The sequence below is a fragment of the Acomys russatus genome, chromosome 25 (assembly GCF_903995435.1).
Source record: "Acomys russatus chromosome 25, mAcoRus1.1, whole genome shotgun sequence".
NCBI lineage: Eukaryota > Metazoa > Chordata > Mammalia > Rodentia > Muridae > Acomys > Acomys russatus.
The window spans coordinates 39,513,135-39,536,821 of NC_067161.1; the positions used below are offsets into that span (position 1 = coordinate 39,513,135).

At 47.4% G+C, this 23,687-nt stretch overlaps 1 protein-coding gene and 1 pseudogene across 1 annotated transcript; both read left to right on the top strand.

The window, feature by feature from the left end:
• Positions 1–10,380: 10,380 nt before the first annotated feature.
• On the top strand, positions 10,381–11,364 carry LOC127208500 (olfactory receptor 2W3-like). The gene has a single exon (XM_051167984.1). The coding sequence runs from the start codon at positions 10,381–10,383 to the stop codon at positions 11,362–11,364; it is 984 nt and encodes a 327-aa protein (XP_051023941.1).
• Positions 11,365–12,260: 896 nt separating this feature from the next.
• On the top strand, positions 12,261–12,624 carry LOC127208502 (60S ribosomal protein L35a-like; annotated as a pseudogene).
• Positions 12,625–23,687: the final 11,063 nt, after the last annotated feature.

Here is a 23,687-nt window from a genome sequence, read left to right on the forward strand (position 1 = left end):
TTCTTTGCATGTTTGTATTCCCTAGCACTGTGCTAAATTACTTTCTATCCTCTTCCCTGTTCTTTAATTTTTTTTTTTTTATGTGTGTAAGTGTACATGTGTGTCAGATCCCTTGGAGCTGGCTTTGCAGGCAGCTGGGAGCTGCCCAACCTGGAGCTCCGGTTCCCTGCAGTAGCAAGCAGTTTGAATTACGGAGCCATCTCTCCAGTCCCATCTGCTTTATGCTGGAACCAGCTCTTGATGATTTTGAAATCTATCACTCTAAAGCCACCATCACTGATTCCTAGATCCCCCATTTTGTCTTTGGAGTCACTATTTATTTTTAAATATTTTAAATATTTGTTTTATGTGTATCATGTTTTTCTTCCATGTGTGCTTGTGCACACCTGTGTATGCAGTATCCAAAGACATCAGGAGAGGATATCAGAAGCCGGGTGTGGTGGCGCACGCCTTTAAGCCCAGCATTCTGGAGGCAGAGGCCAGCGGATCGCTGTGAGTTCGAGACCAGCCTGGTCTACAAAGGAAGTCCAGGGCAGCCAAGGCTACACGGAGAAACCCTGTCTTGAAAAACCAAAAAATAAAAATAAAAAATAAAGAAGAAGAAGGAGGAGGAGAAGGAGAAGAAGAAGAAGAAGAAGAAGAAGAAGAAGAAGAAGAAGAAGAAGAAGAAGAAGAAGAGGAGGAGGAAGAGGAGGAGGAGGAGGAGGAGGAAAAAGAAGAAGAAGAGAGTATCAGATCCCCTTGAACAGGGAGTTATGAACAGTGAGTGGTGAGCCACCATGTGGCTGCTGGAGATCAAACCCTGGCCTCTGCAGAAGCAGCAAGTGCTCTTCACAGCTGAGCCATCACCCTAGCCCTTGGGTTCATTTATTTTAAGGAAGCTTGTGCTTTGACATTGGTGGTGGTACATGCCTGTTGTCCTAGCATCAGGGAGACAGAGTCAAGATTGTGAGGCTGGTGTGGGTTCCATAGCAAGATCCTACCTTGAAAAAAAAAAAAAAAAGGCAGAGAATGTAGCTTAGTTGTAAAGCATTTGGCTAGCTTATTCATCTTATTCAATGTCCTGAATTTAATCCTCAACAGCTAACCAGGCAAGAATTTCTCAGAATTTCAGACATTTTTTTTTTTCCTTCAGGATTTAATGGCTAAGTAACTGACTTGAAAGAGGACCGTCCATTCAAGCTCCATTCACTCACAGTGATGAATCTAGGATCAATGTTCTTGCTTTCCGGCTCTTCACAGGATACTGGTTGCTAAACCTCAATCAATTAGCATTCTTCCTCATGCAGCTCAGCTCCAGATGTGGATCCTATGTAGGAAACACCGCGCCCTGGTTGTGTAATGAAGACATTCAGGGTTAGCACTGACGGGCGGCCAGAACTTAGCTCTTACTTAAATACTATGTAAAGATGGTGATGATACGATAATGATATTTAACTTATTTTTAAAGTAAAATGTTGTATCTTTCTAACAAAACCCTTAAAGGTCATTGATGGCTCACTTCCTGTCACACTTCTCTGTGTCTGTGTCTGTGTCTGTGGTAAACAAATGTTCAAGCATCAGGTTCTGAAATGCCCACCTTTCTCCCAAACAATCTCTTTATGTGAAACTGTTTACTTGAACACTATAGTCATTTGAAACGCAGCCTAAAACGTAGCTCCAGGCCCTACCATGGCAAGTAGCTCCTTCTATTTAAAAACAGGAAAAGAATAGTTTTGGATCTAGTGCATGGGCAGTGCCTTTCCTTCAGTTGCCCAGACCAAGCGATGCCTTTGCTGTGTTCTTGATCCCGCTGTCCACCTCTGGTCCCTCAGCAGCGACAGTGTGGCTCTGCTTTCCAGAGGGCTGCAGAGTCCAGCCAGTCTTGCTCTCTAGCTGCTGCAGTGCCAGCCTGCACGCTCACCCTTGCTCTTCAGCGTCACCGCAGCGCTCGTTGCGCTGGCCCTGCCCTGCCCTGCCCACATTCATCTTCCACACATCCTCCTCTCAGGCCCCAGACAGCGGTGCCAGCACACAGACCCCCAGTAGACCTAGAGTCTAGTGTAACCTTCACCCTCCATGCTGAGCTCTTGGACCCTCGGAGACCTGAGCCAGAGCCCTCCTCCAACCCTGTCTCCTCCCCTCATTTCCATTTTCATTCTGCTCCAGCTGCCTTGCCTGCCTGGTGGGTCTGCATCAAATCCAGAACTTTCCACCATAGGGCCTCTCCCCAGCTGTGGTTTCGGCTTACAATCCTTCTTTGCCAGTACTTCTTCATCTGTTTCCTTCTCGGTGACAAGCCCACTCAGAGGCCTCTCACTGAATACCTCCTCTCTCCACACCCCCAGAGCACAGCCCCCCCTTTCACCTGGCTTAAGGAGCCTCGCTTACCCCACATAGTACATGTCAGTATGTATCAGCTCCCAGCACACCATACCAAACTTTCATTTATTTAATTACTAATTTATTTGTCCTTTTGTGATGTGGTCTAAACCTCATAAGGAAGAACAGGGTATTTATTGACACCAGTATATTCCCTAAGCACGTCCCAGGATCTCAGACTGGTTGGGTGTAGTTATGGCTGGATGCTTCTTTGTTAAATGAGCAAAGGATTAACTACCTGTTGCAAAATGCAATACAGAGATACTATTTGCAACTAGACAGTCACCATGCAATAAAGGTCAATGCCAAGTGCTGGAAGTGTCAAGTCTATTTTACATACAGGAAAAAAAAATCTAAGTAGAAAGTCAACTTTGGAGAAATACAAGATTCCAGTGATGGGATAACACTGTACCCACAGACATGGTTTCACTAAGCCTGTTGCAATTCGGGGTCCCTGCAATGGTGCAATGGCACTACTAAATTATGCATGTGTCGGATGTTTTACTGACTGACTTGGAATGCGGGGGAACCTCCTAGGAACTTAGATTAAAATGAGTCTGTAAAGAAATTGACACCTGGGGCAGGGGGACAGCTCTGTGCTTCATTGCTTGCCTTGAAAGTGTGAGGGCCAGACTTTGTATCCCTAGGACCCATGTAAATTGCAAGTGGGTGTGAAGCCCCTTGTAACTCCAGACAGGATCCCCAGACTAAGCTGATTAGCGAGACTGTCCATATCGGTTAGCTCTGGGTTTGATTTACGTTCCCTGTCTCAATTAAGTGGAAGAGTCATTGAAGGTGATTTCCAACATCACCCTCATGCCTCCACATATGTGTGCCCATGCTCAGTGAACACCCATTCGCACGTGCCCCCCTTCTCTTACACACACACACACACACACACACACACACACACACTCACAAATGGGAGGAAAAGAACAAAACTGGTTCCATCATGGTGTGTGGGCCTCTTTTCTGAGTCATAGGGCAGGACCACTCCCTGGTGGGATGTGTGGCATCTGCTCTCCTCCCCATCATCCGTATCCTGTTGTGCATCCTTCTCACTATACACTGGACTTTTCTTCTAGTCTGCAGTATTATCATTTCTACTTTCTCAAGTTTTTCTTACTTCCTTCACACTGCTCTGACAATTAGGAAACTCTCTATGAAGAATAGTTATAAAGTCAACCCCACCCATATCAGATTCCTTTGTCCTAAGCTATAACTCTCAGGTTGTGTCTATGAATATTGATACCTGTATGTCCAGCAGCCTAGATGATTTCTTTTCAGAACTAATTTCTTTTTTTTTTTCTTTTTCTTTCTTTCTTTCGGTTTTTGTTTGTTTGTTTGTTTTGTTTTGTTTTTGTTTTTCGAGACAGGGTTTCCCTGTGTAGCCTTGGCTGTCCTGGACTTGCTTTGTAAACCAGGCTGGCCTTGAACTCACAGCGATCTGCCTGCCTCCACCTCGCGTGTGCTGGGATTAAAGGCATGAGCCACCACAGCCTGGCCAGAACTAATTTCATAAATAGTTTTCTCTCCTCCAGCCCCTCTCCTGAATCAAGTCACAAATTTAATACATGAATTACCTAAATAGACCAGTTTTCACAGGGCACTGGAAAGATCCAGAATGAAGAACACTAGGGGAAGATGAGATGTAGCACTGACGCTACCCACTAGCCCATCTTCAAGTGGCAGCTCCTACTCCCAGCATCCCACAGGGCAGAGAAACTGTGTTAAATGTGTCTTCTCTCCTGTTACCAGCCCTGCGGCGTGTGACTGGTGTTTGTTTCTCTACCTCTGTCACTCTTTTCTACTATGCATGGAGGAGGAAATGCTGTAGCCAGCCAGCACATGTGCAAATGCTCACCGAGGGACCCACCTCAGGGCTCACCTGGTGCGCAGCTGCTAGCAGGGACTAGTCCTAGTCTCTGTAGCTGTAACCACACATTTAGTAAAAATGCCTATACTGACATTTTGATGAATTCCTTAACCAGTGGCTCTAATCTCATCTGTTGGTTTCCAGTATTACCTTGCTGACTTCAGGAACTCGGCCTCTACTAGTTTTTTTCTATTTATTTCTTTCCTGTAAGTTACTGCTGGTGATGCCAGTTTTCTCTCCACAGTAACATTAACAAGGTCACAGGTCTGTGGGGGGCATTCAGTGGCCTACACTTGCCTGGCCTAGAAGTCTTAGAGTCCCTTCATAGTACCACAGAGAAACAGTAAATATTTGTATATTCACAAAGAAATCAGGGAGCTCAAGACATTAGTTCAGTTTCCTAAACTAAAATGTAAACCCATATATGCCAGCATTTCCCAAACTTACTAGTGAGAATAAAGAGATAACCAGCTAAGTTATTAGCTGAATCTTTCTGTTAAGCCATTTACTTATGACATTATTTCACTGTCTCAAAAAATGGGCTCTTTCTTGACATAAAATTATTGGTTAAAGTTTTTGTTTATTTGTTTTTTTAATGACTGATTTTCACTGGATCTTGGGTTTTAAAAAGTGTGTGATCTTGTTCTAGGTCAAATTGGACTAGTTATACCTCAAATAAATTTTTTAAGCCACATTAATTCTTGTGAGCAAGGGAAAGAGGAAAAATAACCCCTGTGTATTTCTGTCTTTTGAGCAACAGACTTAGTGCCCAAATTTTGCTTGCGTGCCGTATTGCATTATTTTTCTATCAAGGGACAAATCCTCTTGGCCCTCGTTTTCTGTATATCTGTGGGGACTGGAACATTGGGATGGCACAGGACTACACTAAAGTGAATGTGCTAATGACCCTGGTGGGCTCCGAAGATTGCCCAGAGCCTGGGTCTACTGAGGGGATGCTGGCCCTACCTCCCTTGTGGATGCTGAGGAACCCAGACCCCCCATGGAACTCTCTCCAGTCTCCTCTGGGGAGTTGCATCTTTGCAACAGTAGCTCTCCCCTCTGTAAACATCAGGACCCACCAGATGGAGGATGATGTCAAACCAGGGAGAGGCACCTTGATTTTCTCCACAGCTACTCTAGCTGCAGCAGCTGTGCGTGTTCTGTGTTCTGACCTAGATCACCTCTGCAGGGCCACGCCCTCTGCACTAAGGGGCGCAGTGGCAAGAGCCACATCCAGATAGGATGGTGAGCAGCTTCTGAGTCTGGGAGCCCATCTTGAGAGGTCTGCACTTCTCAGCTGGTTTGTTAAACAGACAGGCTGTGGGCTTAGCTCAGTGGGTCGAGTGCCCACCTAACTTGTGCCAGCTCCTGGGGGGTGGGGAAGGAGAATCACAGAGTCACTCAGAGGGCAGCGGCAGCGGCACAGGGGGCACACATTGTGTTGCCTATCTGGAAGAATGATGGGTCACTTTTACAGGACTGCATATAAAAAGTGCTAAATGGACACAAAATATGCGAACTTTTTGTTGTGTCTTAATATTGAAACTATAGTTGGTTGGGAAAAGAAAACTGATTTTTTGTCAGGTACAAAAAAAGAGAAAATGAGATCTGAGATGTGAGTGCCAAAACAGCAATAAAGTGTACATTGGCTCCTTATTGGTCACTTATGCTGACTCAGGCCCCCTGCTCTGAGAGCATAATTCAGTACCTGTCACACTGTTGTTATAGTCAAGCTTGGAGGGTAGGGTGTGGAGGATGGAAGGCTGTGCCTGGCTCAGGGTACCCCAGCACAGGAAACTCTGCTGACTCATAGAAAGGTATCTAATTAATGTCACTGAAACACTTTGGGTCCCTTTTGTAGATCATTAGCCTTGTATATAAAAGAATTTCAAGATGGACCCAGAAGAAAACTCAAGGACAATTTTATTTTATTGGATTTTAAGAAGCCAAAGGGCAGAAAAGCTGGAGATCTCAGTGGCTGCTGCCGGGAAGAGACAAGGAAGGAGGGAGAGAAGGGAGGAGGGAAGGACAGAGGGACAAAGGGAGGGAGGGAAGGAAAGAGAGAGGGAAGGAGGGAGGGAGGGAGGGAGGGAGTGAGGGAGGGAAAGGAAGACATGCTGTTTGAGTTAGAGCTCAAGGAAGCAGCTTTCTTAGCAGTGGAGTCTCAGCAGTCTGAGTAAGGTTTGGTTCAAAGAGCAAGAATGGATTTTAGCAAGCACCTGGGACAAAGACATAGAGGGAAAAAAAAAAAATCCAGTCTTTCGGAGTAGGCAGGCTTAGCAGTGAAGGCCTGTAAGCCGCTGTCCTGGAAGGGTCTGGAAGCACATCTCTCATTGAGAAGGACAACCACCTGTATTCTCCTGTCATGGCCTCCAGAGCAAGTGCTGTTTCCTTCCAGTATCTAGGCTCAGGCTTGTCTCCCTGAGGGTGAAATAAGGTTTGTCTCTTTGTCTTAGGAGGTCTCAGCTTTGCTCTGACAAGGGAAAGCCCCTGGTGTCTATAAGAAAGGGTGTTACCAACCACTAACTGGTTTACTCATTGACCGTGCTATTTGTCTCAGAGGAGGTCGCCGTGTTAGTGTTCGTGTCTCAGATGGGTCTCCAGATGTCAGAGGCACCCATGTCTGCATCAGAAAGGATCTCGTCAGCCATAGCTCATAACATGTTGGCCACGAAGCTGGTGTAGCCGAGCATCATGCCTCCAATTGGTCTGGGAAGAGCTGGCCTTGAACAGCCCTTTTAATCCGCGTCCTCTTTGTTTTTGCCTATTAAGTCCTATTAATAAGACTACACTGGCCCTGGACAAGAGGTACTTGTGCAGAGAGCTGAAATCCTGGACCGAACGCTAAGGTCCTGGGCACGGTGAGGGAAAGGATGCTCCTCCAGAGTCTGATGCAGAGAGAGCAAGGGGGTGGACCCTTCCCAACATTCAGACAGCAAAGGTGCCCTGTACCTCTTAGATTCCCCTTTCTCAGAGAGAGGCCAGTGCTATCGGAAATACCCCTTGGAGCTGCAGTGCAGAGTTGGCGTTTCTGTCTTGATTTCAGGTCTTACGTTTGTGCTTTAATATTGTTTTTGTTTTAGGGAGAGAGAGACAAAATTCTCATATCTGAGAAATCAACGGCTCAGTAGGATCAAACTTGAAATGGTGCTTTACGCAAAATGCAGGGGTTCCGGTAATGAATGACTTCAGACCTCCCAGAGATGCAAACCCCAGGGGCATGACAGCCTGGTTTTTTTGTATTTTGTTTGTGTTTTTTTTTTTTTTTTTTAAAGAAGGCTAGTGAAGCAACACCTTAAAAGCTGAGGCCACAGGAGCCACCAGTGTAAATGTTTGTTAGACACGAACATAAAAGGTCAAAGGTCGCCAAATCAAAGTCACCAGGTCTCCCTTGTGCCAGTCAAGAGAATGAATATTAGGAAGGAAATCTGAACACAGGCTGTCTTAAAAAATCAGAGCAAGCCCTTCACTGTGCTAGGACTTCTCAGTACCCAAGCGCCCCTGACCTCCGCACCCCCCATCCCCCCCAAACCCCACCCCCCACCCACTGCTCAGGATTCCTAACTCAAACACTATAGAATCCTGCGGCGCCCTGAAGCACCGCCCTGCCCCGCCCCCCTCACCCCCATCGTTACCCTGACTGAGATTCCTCTCAGCTGTTTGCGCTTTCAAGCTTCTTTTGTCGTCCTTCATAGGCTCTTTGCTCTATGTTTAGGAGAAAGCAAAGGAGAGTTGAGGTCCTGATCACCGAGAAGATAATGAGAAAGATAAAAAGATAGATTAACATTTTCTCACTCAAGTAGGGCTGGAGTGGTGGCCCTTCTGCCCTTGCAGTGGACCTGAGGATGGATTCCCAGCACCCACACCAGGAAGCTCACCAACCTCCTATAGCTCCAGCTCCAGTGGATCTGATCCCCCTTGCTGGAGACAGACACACACACACACACACACACACACACACACACACACACACAACATAGCAAGCGACACACAGAGAGAGAGAGAGGTGTTTATATATGTACTTTTCTTAAACTATAACAAATATCTAGAAGGATGCATTTGTACAGTGAGGTATGAAGTAAGAAAGTTCCATTTTTACATCTTTTCTCAAAAAAAAAAAAAAACTGGTAAGAAAAGCCTACAACAAATTAAGACATGAAGAAATGACATACAGGAAAACAAAAAAATAATTTACAAACAAGCTCCATGTGGCACTGGTGCAGGACGTGCAGGCCGCCTCAGCTTTCCTATATGCCAAAGAAACTAGGAAACGGAACTTGGTAGAGAAACAAAGTGGGCTTATGTATGCTTTGGCCAAGCCTGGGAGAGAAAGACCCTTCCTTTCTCTCTGCCTTTCCTGTAAGTTGTTACACTTTCATGGCAAACAGGAAGCAGAGGCCAGGGACTATGCGTGTGCTGCTTAGCTGTGTGGCCAACCGATCTTCTCCCAGCAGGACGGGAACCTGGGCCCCAGGCCTTCTCTCTCCATTTCTTGTTCTAGCTGCTGAGAAGACTCGGTGGGTAAAGGGACTTGCCGCCAAGCCTGACGGCCTGAATCTGATCCCCAAGGCCACGTGATGGAAGGGGAAAACTGATTCCTGAAAGCTGTCCTCTGACCTCCAAAGGTGAGCTAGCGCTCTCTCTCTCTCTCTCTCTCTCTCTCTCTCTCTCTCTCTCTCTCTCTCTCTCTCTTCTCTCCTCCCTCTCTCTCTCTCTCTCTCTCTCTCTCTCTCTCTCTCTCTCTCTCTCACACACACACACACACACATTGTAATTTAAAAACCTTACATTTGCATTCGACCTTTCTGGAAGCCATATTTCCCATATGTACCTTGGAGGAAAAACAAGCACATTAGCTGCTTAAGCAACAGGCCCAGAAAGAGGATTTACAAGCATGCACTTTCACTGATAACCTACTGTCTCCTACGCCATTTTTCTATCCAGAAATCCAAAATTCACCAAAAATAATAATCCAAAGGACAGAATGTGTCTTTGGAATGAAAGGCATCCCAAATAAATAATTAAGGTTAAGGGTTAAGGGTACCCACCACCTGCAGTGTTGAAAATCTGGGTAAAGCATTCGACTCCCATCTAAAATTAGTTTATAGTAGCCTGCGGCTGTCCAGAGACATGCAGATGACGGTGACAGCTCTCTAGACAGTATTTTGAGTGTCTCTGTATTGCAGAGTGGAAAAATGTATGAGTAACTTTCAGATGCCACACAATACTGGGTGATGGTTAGGTGTTGAGCTGGCTGACAGGTGTTGAACTGGGTGACCGGTAGGTGTTGAACTGGGTGACGGGTAGGTGTTGAACTGGAGTGGTTTTGGGGTGGATTCTCTGAGCCTCTCAGCTCACAGCGATAGCAGCAAGGATCACTGAGAACCCCTGGAGCAGAGCCGTGGACCACAGTTCGCCTGACACAAATATGGCACAGTGCTTCACGGCCACGTCTGTTTAGGTTCCTCTCTGCTGGACACAATACTCTAGGTGGTCTCTGTTCCTGTTAATTATTTCTAGTAGATTTCTTTATAATTTTGCAGTAGATTATAAAGTGCATAATGTCTACATATGGTTTTGTACATTTATAACATACCAAACTTAAATTTTTAAAAGATATTTCCAGGTAACACCATTCTGTCCTTGAGTTATCAAATTATCAAAAATCTTTAGAAAAAAGATCCAGCATATTTATTCTAAAAAACATCTGTGTATCAGTGAACCCAGCTGAGTTCAGACGGGTGGTGTCCAAGTGTCCAGTCAGCTGTGTCGGGCATCTTCAAACACTACTGGTTGGTTATTTGGGGCTGTATTTTGTGTTCTTTGCCTTTGGATGGGAGCTTGAGATTGTGGGTCTCAAGGGTAGCAAAAGCTGGGCCACAGCATACAGTGCGTCTCTCACGTCATGGAATTAGAGTCAGGACTAGAGTGAATGAGGGTGACACACTGAGTGACTGCTGGCTTCAGAACCAATTCAGTCCTGTTTCTCCCCATGACAAATGCCTTGCCACACACATGACTTGGCTTCCTTGTCCGTCAGTATTATCTATAGCATATGTTATAACTAAATGAGTAATAAGTGACAGGAGCACTGTCCACTCTGATCACTGTCAGTATTGATGTCCTCCTCAGGTACAGTAGAGATGGACGCAGCCAACGACAGCACTTTCAGCCATTTCATCCTGGTAGGCTTCTCTGACCGGCCCCAGCTGGAGAGGGTCCTCTTCGCGATCATCCTGCCCGCCTACCTCCTGACCCTGCTGGGCAACAGCACCATCATCCTGGTGTCGAGGCTGGACCCGCACCTGCACACCCCCATGTACTTCTTCCTCACACACCTGTCCTTCCTGGACCTCAGCTTCACCAGTAGCTCCATCCCACAGCTGCTCTACAACCTCAGTGGGCAGGACAAGACCATCAGCTATGTGGGCTGTGCACTGCAGCTGGTCCTGTTCCTGGGCCTGGGCGGTGTAGAGTGCCTCCTGCTGGCCGTCATGGCCTATGACCGCTATGTGGCTGTCTGCAAGCCCCTGCACTACATGGTGGTCATGAGTCCCAGGCTCTGCGTGGCTCTGGTCTCAGTGGCTTGGAGCTGTGGGGTCGCCAATTCCTTGGCCATGTCTCCGGTGACCCTCAGCTTACCCCGTTGCGGGCGCCGCAGGGTGGACCACTTCCTCTGCGAGATGCCGGCCCTCATCAGGATGGCCTGTGTCAACACCGCAGCAGTGGAAGGTACCGTCTTTGTCCTGGCGATAGGCATCGTGCTGTCGCCCCTGGTGTTCATCTTGGTTTCCTATGGCTACATAGTGGGAGCGGTGCTGCGAATCCGCTCCGCTGCAGGGCGGCAAAAGGCCTTCAACACCTGCGGCTCGCACCTCACTGTGGTCTCGCTTTTCTACGGAAATATCATCTACATGTACATGCAGCCGGGAAACAGCTCCTCTCAGGACCAGGGCAAGTTCCTCACCCTATTCTACAACATTGTCACCCCTCTCCTCAACCCTCTCATCTACACGCTCAGGAACAAGGAGGTGAAGGGGGCGCTCAGAAGGCTGCTGTTCGGCAGCAGAGGGACGGGGGAAGGAAGGCCTGGTTCCAGACAGGCCAGGGGGAAGCTGTCCTGGTGAGGATAGCAGTGAAAACTGTGGCAGAAAGCAAGCTCCCAGGCAAGCATTTTAATGAGAGTGAAAGAGGCTGAGAAAAACGTTCCACCGTGATTAGGGGCAAAGCTTCATTATTTCTCAGGCTTGATGTCATTTTGTTTATGAGAAAACTTCCACGTGTGGTAAATCCCTGTCAGGCTTTCCTATTTGTGATGGATTCTCAGTGTTTGTTTGAGGCTGGCCTAAACTACTGTGATTCCCATGATGGGCTCAGAACTGAAGCCAAAACCCCAGCAGAATCTGCTCCCAACCCAAGATGCGGAAAGGCTTGCCTCATCACAGACAGCTGTGGTTCTATTGCCAAAAGTCCAGCATGAGAAGTAGAAGAGAATCTTCCCCACCACCACCCCACCCCCGGCAGCTTCCAGGGAAATCCAAGGAATTCCAGGGAATGCAGCTTTTCTTCCGAGATAAAGCTAGGAATACTGGGAAGTATCCACTGTGATGCTACACTGCCCAGCTCCTCACCACGAGCCGCGTGTCACATACTGCCCTCGCTGGTCCTCTAGTCATGGCTGTGTGTCCAGGGAACAAGGAACACATCTCTCAGCAGCCCCTCTAATTGGAAGCTTCTTGGGCTACCCTTGAGCAAAGGAAGTGTACAGAAGAAAGGTAAGCCCCTCTTCATGAAGCGTTGCTTTGATCCATCTTCTAAATAATAGGCTTGGCTGCGATAACTTGCAACAGCCAGTGAAGGTAAGGAGAACAAGGAAAGAGCAACCCCACACTCCTGTGTAGCTGGTGGCAGAGGCATCAGCAGCTGGGAAATGTGTCATTTACTCTTCAAAGCAACAGAGTGTTTAAGACTTGGGCGGCGGGCCCTCCCTTCCTCTTTCCGCCATCTTGGCGCCTGTGCAGGCCTGCTGGGAACAGGACTTTTAAAATGCAACTATGTCTGGGAGGCTGTGGTGCAAAGCCATTTTTGCTGACTACAAACGAGGTCTCCGGAACCAAAGAGAGCACACAGCTCTTCTTAAAATTGAAGGTGTTTATGCCCGGGATGAAACGGAATTCTACTTAGGCAAGAGATGTGCTTACGTGTATAAGGCAAAAAACAGCACAGTGACTCCTGGAGGCAAACCGGACAAAACCAGAGTGATCCAGGGAAAAGTAACTCGGACCCATGGAAACAGTGGCATGGTTCGTGCCAAATTCTGAAGCAACCTTCCTGCGAATGCTATTGGACACAGAATCCGTGTGATGCTGTTCCCTTCTCAGATTTAAACTAATGAAAAGTAAATAATAAAAGTGGAAAAAAACACACAACTTGTCCTACTTAGCTGTAATTGTCTATTTGACACAGCCGGAAGTCATCTGAGGCTAGAGTCTTGACTGAGAAATTGACTAGGGCAGATTAGCCTGTGGGCACATCATGAGCGATTGTCTTGTTTGTAATTGGTTCAGGAGGACCCAGCCTACCGTGGGCAGTACCGTTCCTTGGACAAGGAGTTCTGGGCTGTATACGGATGGATGGAAGCAGCTAAGCCTGAACCTGTGAGTGAGCCAGTGGAGCGGCTTCCCTTGGTGGTTTTTACACCAGGTTCCTATTTGAATTCCTGCCCTGACTTCTCACAGCGATTGACTGTGACTTTCAGAATAAGCCAGAAGACCCTTTCCTCTTTGAGGTGCTTTTGGGCAGAGTGTTTTAGCTCAGCCACAGAATAAAACTAGAGCCTGTGTAGATTGAATAGACAGGCCCCCTGCCCTGACTCAGCTAATTGATTGTGTAACTTTGAAACAGCCCGTCGTTTCCAAACCCCACCCCTCCCATCGGTGGGAAACTGCCTTTCATCCCTCAGAGGTTCCAGGTGGGCTGGGGATGCAGCTCAGCTGCCGGAGCGCTTGCAGGAGGAGCAGGGGGGATAAATCTCTACTTCCAGCACTTGGGAAGTGAAGGGAGGAAATCAAAGTTCAAGGTCATCTCCTGACTCCATAGCAAGTTGCAAGTTAACCTCCACAAAAGAAGGTAGGCTTTCTCTGGGTCATTCTCGATCCCAGGGTCTTAAAGAGCCCCATGTACAAGAATTTAACCCATTCAAGCTGTGCTTTTATTTCACAAAATGGACAACAACTATGGCTGCCCGTGAGCATCATTGTCTCTCCACACCCGCTCCTGAGGTGGTCTGGGGGATGGGCGGCAGGCCACCATCCCCTCCACTGTGGAAGGGCTTCATGGCTGCCAGGTTGTTTCTCTCGGGTAATAGTTCAAGCCAGGAACCTTCCATGGCGATTGTTGTCATCGCAACACCACCATGAGGGGATTCCCGCTGCCACGCAGGTGTCCAGCCCTGCATTTACTGCCTCATGGGCTCTAGGAGCAAGATGCACTGAGGGAAGAATCAAGCCCAGGCCTCAGCTCCAGCAGCAGCAGCAGCTGTAACATCTGCCTTACAGGTCTCCTCCACTCACAGGAAAGGTGGCTGAGACGCGCGTGCGCGTGTGTGTGTGTGTGTGTGTGTGTGTAGTCAATTCCATATCTGGAGAAAAAAATCCCCATGCCTCGTATTTAACCCAGAAGCTTTATAAATTCATTCTGCCTCCCATTGGTTCCGAGGAGGGGCCAGTGACTGAAGAAAACTGATCTGCAGGTCTCAGTCTGAGATGGAAGGTGTACTAGCCGGGCACACTTCTCCTTAGAGGTCTCAACCTGGTATTCCACAGAACCCTTTACTGTAGTTAGAAACCCAAGCACAGCAATGATGACTAGCTGGGCCCATATAAGAAGGCCTTTCTGTCCTTAACAAGCAGGTGGAGATCTGGCTTGAACCAACAACAAGGACACCATACATAATCGTTCACTCACCTGAATTTTCAACTTGGGTCGGCCGCTGAATACGGAGTGTGAGGGCAGGTGTGAGGACAGGTGTGAGGGCAGGTGTGAGGACAGGTGTGAGGGCAGGTGTGAGGACAGGTGTGAGGGCAGGTGTGAGGACAGATGTGGCATGCTTTGATGGGATACTAAATACAAGCACCAGCCAGTTGTTACTTACTAGCTGCCTAATGGGATTCAGTGGCAAATAATTTTTTAAAAACATTTTTAGGTTTATTTATTTTATATTATATGTGTGAGTACTATGCCTGCATGGCTATCCATGTACCACATTCATGCAGTACCCACAGAGGCCAGAAGAGGGTGCCAGGCACCCCAGAAATAGAGTCAGGAACAGTTGTGAGCCATGCGGGTGCTGGGAACAGAACCTGGTTCTGTTCTGTAAGTGCTCTTTAACCACTGGGGAATCTCCCCATTCCCAAGTGGAAAATAATTTTTATTTCAATTAATCATACCAAAAAGAACTGGAATGGAAGTATTTAGACTCAGAAGCCTAGGAGGGGCTTTAACAGAAGAGGGTTGCGTTCAAACAGCCAATGCTGCCACCTGGCGGAAGCAGAGGTGACAAGCTCAGTAAGTCAAGTTGCTTGCCTCCAACGGATTGATGCCTGACTTCACTGCCGGCACCCACAAACTGTCCTCTGATCTCTGTGTGTGTCCCCCAATAAATAAATAATATTTTAAAAAATAAAAATGAGGCCAGAAATCACTGCTACCTTATCCCAAGGAAATGAGAGCTTAGGCACTGTAGTGACCTGTCAGCAACGGTGCCTCTTCTCACTGATGGCTGTTGTCTGTGGAATCCTGTGGCCTTTCACAGTCTTCATTCCCTCACAGGTTTGAGTCTGAGGGACGTGCAAATAACAAAGAGAGAACCACCGCAGTCTAGGTATATCATGAGCTTCTAGCAAACTAGGAATATGCTCAGGCTGCAGGCCTGAGGAAGGGCAGGGAGGGGGGCCGCAGAGGGGGCGCAGGCGGGGTCGGGGCGGTTTCTTTTAAAGCAAAAAGCAAAAAGGCCTGTGCGGGAAGGGAAGGGCAGTCTTATCTGGACTGGCCAGCACCAGATAGACTCATTTTTTAAAAAGGCGGGAGTCGGCAGGATGTGATTAGGACCAAGGTCTCAGCAACGCGTGGAGTCAGCAACAGCAATCTGTCTTGGGACTGAGAACATCTGTCTGTCCTTGGCTAATGGGTGGTCTCTTTGGTCTGCTGGTTTTTACGGTTTTTCTCAGAACTGAAGACCTGTGTGCCAACGTGGAGGACAGGCCTAAGATGGAGTCAGGCTAGCTAACCCTTTCAATAGACCATAGTCCACAGGTCACATAATTAAGGGAGTGCCAGCAACTCATCCAGCTTTCATAAGAGGGTCTCGATGCCAGCAGCTCCCCAGGCAGTGTGTAAGGTCCTGCTGCAGGGCGTGGTTGGCATGCCCTGCCCTCTCTAGGGGCGGGGCTTCCCCTCACCCAGAGACTCGCTATATAAACCAGACATTTTGCCACTCCCTCCCTCCCCCTTTACCACCTTTGCTGCCCTTGTCCTTTCCCCACCTCCCTGCCCTCTCTCCTTCCCTTCCACGCACCCCCAGTGCGCGCTTCCCTTTCTCCTACCCCTCCAGCGCCGCTTCCAATAAACCTGCATTTATACATTATAGCTTCATCGCCAATTAGCTCATTCCGCTTATTCAATCAATTACAGTGACAGGTTCTTGTCTGGGCCACGCTTGTCAGCACAGGCAGGGACTAAGACATATCTACAATGACACTGGCAGCTATGTGTGTTTTGGTGGTGGGGTGGGGTGGGGGGCGTGGTTACCTTCATCTTTTAGGAATCTCATGCCAGGTAAAAACAGCGGCTTGTTTTTCGCAAAGAAGAGAATTTTAGGATAAGTCACGAGGAGGTGGAGTTGGGTTTTATCAGAATATTTAGACTTTTCAGTGTGAGGGTTAAAAGGAAGTATGACGCTAAGACACATAGGTCTGACCTCTGAGAGAGTCACACTTCGTTGTGTTTACCCCGGTCACACAGACTTTCACCTTCAAAGGCTTGTTCAGGAGCCTACCTGAGATCCCAGGGTAGGTCTGTTTATTTCCTATGCATACTAATATTTCTTTATTTTTCTGATATAATCATAGTATTCTAGCTGACCTAGCTTCTGTCCCTTCTGACAAGCCAGGCTTACCAATCTGTTCTCAGTTAGCCAGAGGAAAACGTAAGTGTCAGTGTTAAAGCAAAGACAGAAAAGTTATTCAGTGTGGTCACACTGTGAAGAGCACTGGAGGCCCAGTGATGCCCAGTCCATCCTCAGCGTCCTGGCATGAAGGTTATAGCTTTTGAGAGGGCAAGCAAGAGGCATGCAGAGCTAGGCAGCCCCGGTCAAGGTGTGGTTCTGCCCATCACTCACCCATCCTGTGGTGGTTCTGGTCTCCCCTGCAGAGTGGCCGGACAATTGTTAGAACTGTATGAAATATCTTCTGGGGACACAAGCACTCCTTCCGGCCAGCACGAAGCACAGCCTTTGCCTTCTCCAAGCATAGGATTCCTGGGGAAATTCTAATTTCTTTGCATTTATTGTCCCAGTAATCTGACAGCCAAAGTGAGGGCCGTAAGTGTCTCTCTTTAGAATGTTTTCACTCCTGCTAGGATGGTTTCAGTAGCATCCGGGAAATGAGTGTAAACCATTGTCCCTAAACCCTGCCATCATGTCCACCAAGGAAAGGGGGACAGCATGAATTATAGGTGCAGAAAGAAGCTCACTGTTTGGGTTGGCAAAATGGCTCAGAGGGTAAAAACACTTTCTGTCCAAGCCTGGGGACCTGAGATCAATTTCCAGAGCCCATTAAAAAAAATTCTAGTGTAGTAGCACACATCTGTAGCCCCAGAGTTCCTATGGCTAAAGAGGAGGCAGAGACAGAAGAACCATCCAGAAACTGATAGGCCAGCAAGCATAAAATGCGATGTGACAGAAGCAGCAAGGAACCCAACCTCACCAACGGAGAAGGTGATCCAGCCCCTGATCTCCACATAGCCACTGTGGTGTGTACTCACCTACATCCTATCTCTCTTACACACACACACACACACACACACATGAAAATAAAATAATAGTACTTTGTTTATTGTTTCAATTAAATACCTAACACATTAATTATGTTTCAGTGCACAAAGTCCAGTCTGCCGGGACCTGACTAGGTGTGGCAGGGTAATAGAGGTGGTGGTGACAATGATGGTGGCAGTAATAGTGATAGTGATGATAGTGGAATTGTTGGTGGTGGTGATGGTGCTGATAGTGATAATGTGATGGTGGTGATGATAGTGGTAATGGTGGTGGTGATGGTGATGGTGGTGATAGTGGTAAGGGTGATATTGGTGATGATGATGATGGTGGTGGTGGTGATGGTGGTGGTGGTGGCAGTGGTGATGGTGGTGGTGGTGGTGATGATGATGGTAGTGGTGGTGGTGGTGGTGATGGTGGTGATGGTGGTGGTGATGGTGGTGATGGTGGTGGTGGTGGTGATGGCGGCGGTGGTGGTGGTGATGGTGGTAGTGGTCGTGGTGGTGATGATAGTGATGGTGGTGGTGGTGGTGATGATGGTGGTGGTGATGGTGGTGGTAATGGCAGTGGTGGTGGTGGTGATGGTGGTGGTGGTGGCAATGGTGATGGTGGTGGTGGTGATGATGGTGGTGATGGTGGTGGTGATGGTGATGGTAGTGGTGATGGTGGTGGTGATGGTGGTCGTGGTGATGGTGGTGGTGGTGGCAATGGTGATGGTGGTGGTGGTGGTAATGGTGATGGTAGTGGTGATGGTGGTGGTGGTGGTGATGGTGGTGGTGGTGATGGTGGTGGTAATGGCAGTGGTGGTGGTGGTGATGGTGGTGGTGGTGGTGATGGCGGCGGTGGTGGTTGTGATGGTGGTAGTGGTCGTGGTGGTGATGATAGTGATGGTGGTGGTGGTGGTGATGGTGATGATGATGATGGTGGTGATGGTGGTGATGGTGATGGTGGTGGTGATGGTGATGATGGTGGCGGTGGTAGAATGCTGTGGCCCTGTAGGGAGGTGAGATCATCCTTCAGAGAGTGAGCACAGCGAAGTGTGAGCTGTGAATTGACTCCAGTCTCCAGGGAAGAACCATTAGCCCTGGGACTCATTACACTGTGTGCTTCTTCTCTATCAGGTAATTAGCGTGTTTTGTTTCCTGTGTGCCCACTGCTGTCTGTCATACTAGGAGGAAAGAACAAATGTCTTAGTTTGAAAGCACAGGACCAGAAAACCGATGGTTTTAACTAATTTTTCTGGCAAATTTAAGACCCATTTTCATAAAATTATAAGGCTGGTCACTGTAGTCAAGCTATTAAATTATTTCTTTGGTATCACAAACTCTGTTAAAGGTTAAGTTATGTTGCATAAACAAGTTACTATACAAAGGTTAGTTTGCTCATTCAAATTTGCCTAGAGAACTTTCAGAGGTAAAACACTGACATATTAAAGTACTAGTGCATGTACCAACACTTCCAGATACAGAAGGAACCATATGCTCCAGTTCCTATGCTTAACGTGGCCATGACCCATGCTCTTCCATAAGGTGTCAGTGGGTGGGCCTCGGGAGTAGAAAAATCGGGATGAAGTGCAATGGAACGCCTGTATGGGATGGTGACCTTTCTGTGACTTGCCGTGACAAAATGCTGCTGAGAAAAGAAGGATTCTGTATTTGCAGGAACCGCTGCCTATCTTCTGTCTTATAAAGGAGCTCATAAAGTCATCTCTTATCAAGGAACAACTCTACGTTCTTCATGCTGAGCCACAGGCCAGGAGAGGAAAGGCATATAAAGACAAGAAGGACTAAATTGCTCCTGTCTGCCTCTGCGCCTCCCAGTTGGCACACCATGATCCAAGGGGAGTTGAAGGCCCGCCCCCCACCCTGAGGCCCCCACACTGCCTCTGGGTCTCACTGGGAGACTGTGGTTCTGGCGCCTTCCTCCTGACTGGCCTCTGCAGGAAGGTTATAGATCCCTGGGTGTAAACAGGGGAAGGGGACCGCTGGGGACCTCCTCTCTCCTGTGGGTGTCTTCCTGATTTATGACTTTGGAGAGAATCACTCAGTTCATCAGCTTCAGGCTGGACACGGAGCAGGGGGACAGCAGGCGAGCAAGTGGCTTGCTGGAGTGAAAGTCTCCTCTCCTGCTCAGACACCTAAGTCAGCTTGGCGACATGCTGCCAAAAACAGTGAGTAGAGCTTGCATCTCTAATTTCTTCTTCTTTCTCTCCTTATTCTGTGCATCGGGGTGCTGAATTAACACTCCCCCCACCACCACGCCCAGCCCCATCCTTGCGGATTAGCCTATGATACAAAGCAGAGACAAACATTTTTTCTGCCCTTATAGATTTTTTTTTTTCAGAGCCGAGACCCGAACCCAGAGCCTTGTGTTCCCTAGCTCTACCACCGAGCTAAATCCCCAACCCCCCTTACAGGGTTTGACACAGTAATGCCTGATGGGAGGACATACTTAGAGGGGATATATGCCAATTAAGCAATTCACAGTCCAGGCAATAAAACCAGATACAGTCAGTGACTGGGATTTATTTCGACTAGTCAACCCAAAAAGCATACCCTAGAAAAAGGCATTTTAAATTACATGTTGAGAAATGTATAGAATATGGACAGCCATACTAATAGGATCTGTAAAAATATGTGTTAGCAATGATTCGTGAGGGATGCTATGAACATTTAATTTAATTGGAGGAAAGCACTTCACAGAAAATAGTTTATAGCAAATTAGGAAAAAAAACAGAGCACTCACGGACAGGAAGATGAACAAAGACATTTCAAGGGTGACAAAAGATAAGGAAAGAAAAAGTTACCTATAGCAGAAAACAGCTCAGACACACATGGTAACAAAAAGGCTTTGTGACTCGGTGACTAGGCGGTGCATACTAAACGCAAACTCAACAATGTGTGCTTGAGATGGGGCACCCGGCTACAGAAACCTCTTAGTGAATGCAGCACCTTAGACCACAAAGCCACCCTGGCCTCCTGCGGGAGTCCATTTCTGTAGATGCCACTACGCGGTTGCCAAGAACAGAATCGGACCGCAGCCTCTTTGATTTTATGTGTACAAAGAAAATTGAGGCTCTCGCAATTTAGTCCAAATAAACAGGCGATCAGAACTTCTGGTACCATTTAGCTTTGTTCTAAATCAGATGTGTTTGAAACTGCTCATTGTGCACCTGTTAGGTGTGTCCTTAAGACCAGGGAAAGAAAAGTATAATAAGCCATTTTTTTTTCCTTCTTCTCAAAGGCTATATGGAATAAATCCATAAGCCAAAGTTAGAGTCGTGATGTCCTGGAGTAGAGGCGATAGGAAGGTGTGTGGGTGTCTGCGAGACTCGGGACCTCTTTTGCAGGTCTTTGATCTTATAACTCAAGAACTTGAGGACAGTTTTATCAGAGTTCGGTAGATAAAGCAACAAGCAGGGCTGGAGATCTAGGTAACTTCCCAGGGGAGGGAGACAGATAAAAGGAAGAGAGGAACTCATGCTTTCCAAGTTAGCTGTCAAAAAAGCAGGCAGGCTCCTCTGTTGAAATGTAGAGCAGCTATATGGGGAGGAAGGTGTGATGACAGAGAGACAGAGGGAGGGGAGGGGAGGAGAGAGAGAAAAGGAGGGAGGAGGAGGGAGAGAGAGAGAGAGAGAGAGAGAGAGAGAGAGAGAGAGAGAGAGAGAGAGAGAGAGAGAGAGAGAAAGAAAGAAAGAAAAAGAAAAAGCTACACCTTCTGAGCTCAGAAACCAGCCAGGCTTAGAGTGAGTGTCTGCAGGCTGCTGTATCTGATACTGCTCCTGTCTGCCATACCTATCACAGTAGCAAAGGTCTCTCTTTCCATTTTCTTATCCCATCTTCTGGGATAGCCTGTCTCTTTCCATCCTTTGGTTTCAGGCTGGTCTTGTTTAGGTTGAAAACAGGATTGTTTTTTCCTTATTGGAGTGTTTCTTCTGCTTAGTCTAGGCAGAAGAAGCACCGGCTGGCTAAGTCCCAAGAGTGTTATCAAGCACTAAGCAAGACATTTGCAAAGGGGGAATACCCAAGGTGGTCAGCCATATTGTTTGTCTCAGAGGAAGTCTACAGGTTGATAGTCATGTCGCAAAGGATGCTGGGAAACAGAGGTAGCAGAGCCCTTTTATTCTCTTTCTCTATGCCTTCCGTCCCTGTCAGGAGCAGACTGAGTCAGCAGAGGACAGGGTGGTGAGACAGACCACAGTCTGTTCTCTGTCATTCACTGTGGCTGGCTGCTCCCTAACCAGGGCAATTTTGTGTCTCATAGACCTTTTTTGTTTAATATTAGTCATAGGAAGTTTACCTAAGACCTTAGTTTAGATGAAGCTTTAAATTTCAGAGAACATTGACTCCTTAGTTAATCCAGAAAAATCACTGACAGATCCTTAAAACTCCGTGAGACTCCAGTGTTTTTTGTTGCTGGAATTACATGGACTACTACCTGGGAAGGATGTCCACTCGTGTGTGTGTGTGTGTGTGTGTGTGTGTGTGTGTGTGTGTGTGTGTGTGAATGCTCTGCCTGCATGCACACATGCATGGCAGAGGAGGCTATCAGATCCTTTTATAGATGGTTGTGAGCCACCATGTGGCTGCTGGGACTTGAACTCAGGACCTCTGAAAGATCAGTCACTGCTCTTAACCACTGAGCCATCTCTCCAGCCCCCATCCCCCCATCCCTCACCCCACTCCCCGAGGTCAGCTCTTAAGAAGGGATGGTTGATGGGTAAGGGTTGTTTCTAAAGTAGAAAGCCAGGGGAAAGCTAAGCTGGTTCCTGTGTGGGGAAAAAAGCCAGGCGGCCATTAGAAAGAGACAGAGTCTAAAGTGGTTTTCCCTCTTTTGCCAAGCTTGTTCTATCATCCTTCTGCCACACAGGAAAATGGAAGGGTACATGGCCGAATGCTTGCTTTACTCACTAGTTTATATATAAATATTCCACCCAACTTTTACCAACCTTAAATCTTCTCCCTCAGGTGGAGAAGACTTCATGGTTTCTCAGGTTCTAGCCTGCAGGTGTGCATGACTTCTCACAGGGTGCAGACAGGTGCTAATGTGGGCGGTCATGCCCGCTCCCCTGCTCCAAGGCTGGGGGAGGGGACTCCAGGGTGAAGATATAGTTATGGAATAAATGAATTTCACTCAAATTTGTGACTCTTCTAAGGAGGATTTAACTGTTTTAAAATTAAAAAGAGGAGGAAAATCCTTCCTGTTGGTCCTTTAGGCAGCCAGTTGTTATCTTGTTAATTAAATACAGAGTGAAGGGTTCCTCTTGACCAGGCCTTAGGATCAGGGGATGAGTCTAGCCTTGATCTGCACCTTCAAGCCTGCATCTGGAGGTAAGGCTTGGGGTAATCTGAGAAGAGAGAGAGATCCACAGGACACTGCATTACCATATGCAAAACCACCTGTGTGGGATAAAAAGATTAGAAGCAAATTCATCAAACACCAAGTGTGGAGGTAGATAAGCTAACATTGGGTGTGGCTCACAGATCATGGATAAAAAGGCCGTGGTGGCTCAGAAGGTGGAGGCAAGAGAACCAGAAGTTCAAGGTCATCCTAGATGACGTAGTGAGGCGGAAGCCAGCCTTGGGGACATGGGAGCGCGTCTCAGAAGGGGATGGTGGCACTACGAAGATAATTCAGTGATTACAAGCACTGGCTTTTTAACTTGGTGGTTCACATCCATCAGTCACTCGAGTCCCAAGGTGTCTGATGCCCTCTTCTGGCCTCCTAGGGTACTGTACACATGTGGTATATAGATACACATGCAGGCAACGCACCCAAACACAAATAAAACAAAAATAAAGTATTTTAAAGATTGTGGAGATGCTGGGCGTGGTGGCACACACCTTTAATCCCAGCATTCGGGAGGCAGAGGCAGGCAGATCTCTGTGAGTTCAAGGCCAGCCTAGTCTACAAAGTGAGTCCAGGACAGCCAAGGCTACACAGAGAGACCCTGTCTTGAAAAACAAAACAAACAAACAAACAAATAAACAAAAAGATTATAGAGATGCAAAGAGCCTAATATGTACTCTCTTAGGCTTCTGGGAGAAGCTAATCGTTGAGCAGTTCATTGACTGCTCAAAATTACCAACCATTTCGAACTTGCTTCAGGAACACTTAGAAAATTTACTCACAAGCAAATGTGGTTCCAGGACAAATGGCCCAGCTCCTTCCCAGGGTGAGGCAGAGCAAATCGGTTTTGGCTTGATTACGTGGCATTTGGATCTTTGGATCAGGGTGTGTGTGTGTGTGTGTGTGTGTGTGTGTGTGTGTGTGTGTGTGTGTAGGAGTTATAGGAGGCATGTAGGATTTTCTATTTTAAAAACCCATGCCCTCAAAGCTAGCTAGAGTGGCACATACTTGCAATCCCAGTACTCAGAAGGCTGAGGCAGGAGTCTTGAGTTT

Bases quoted from the DNA above. Each gene is read 5' to 3' on its own strand.
- LOC127208500 (XM_051167984.1), top strand. From the start codon at position 10,381: ATGGACGCAGCCAACGACAGCACTTTCAGCCATTTCATCCTGGTAGGC.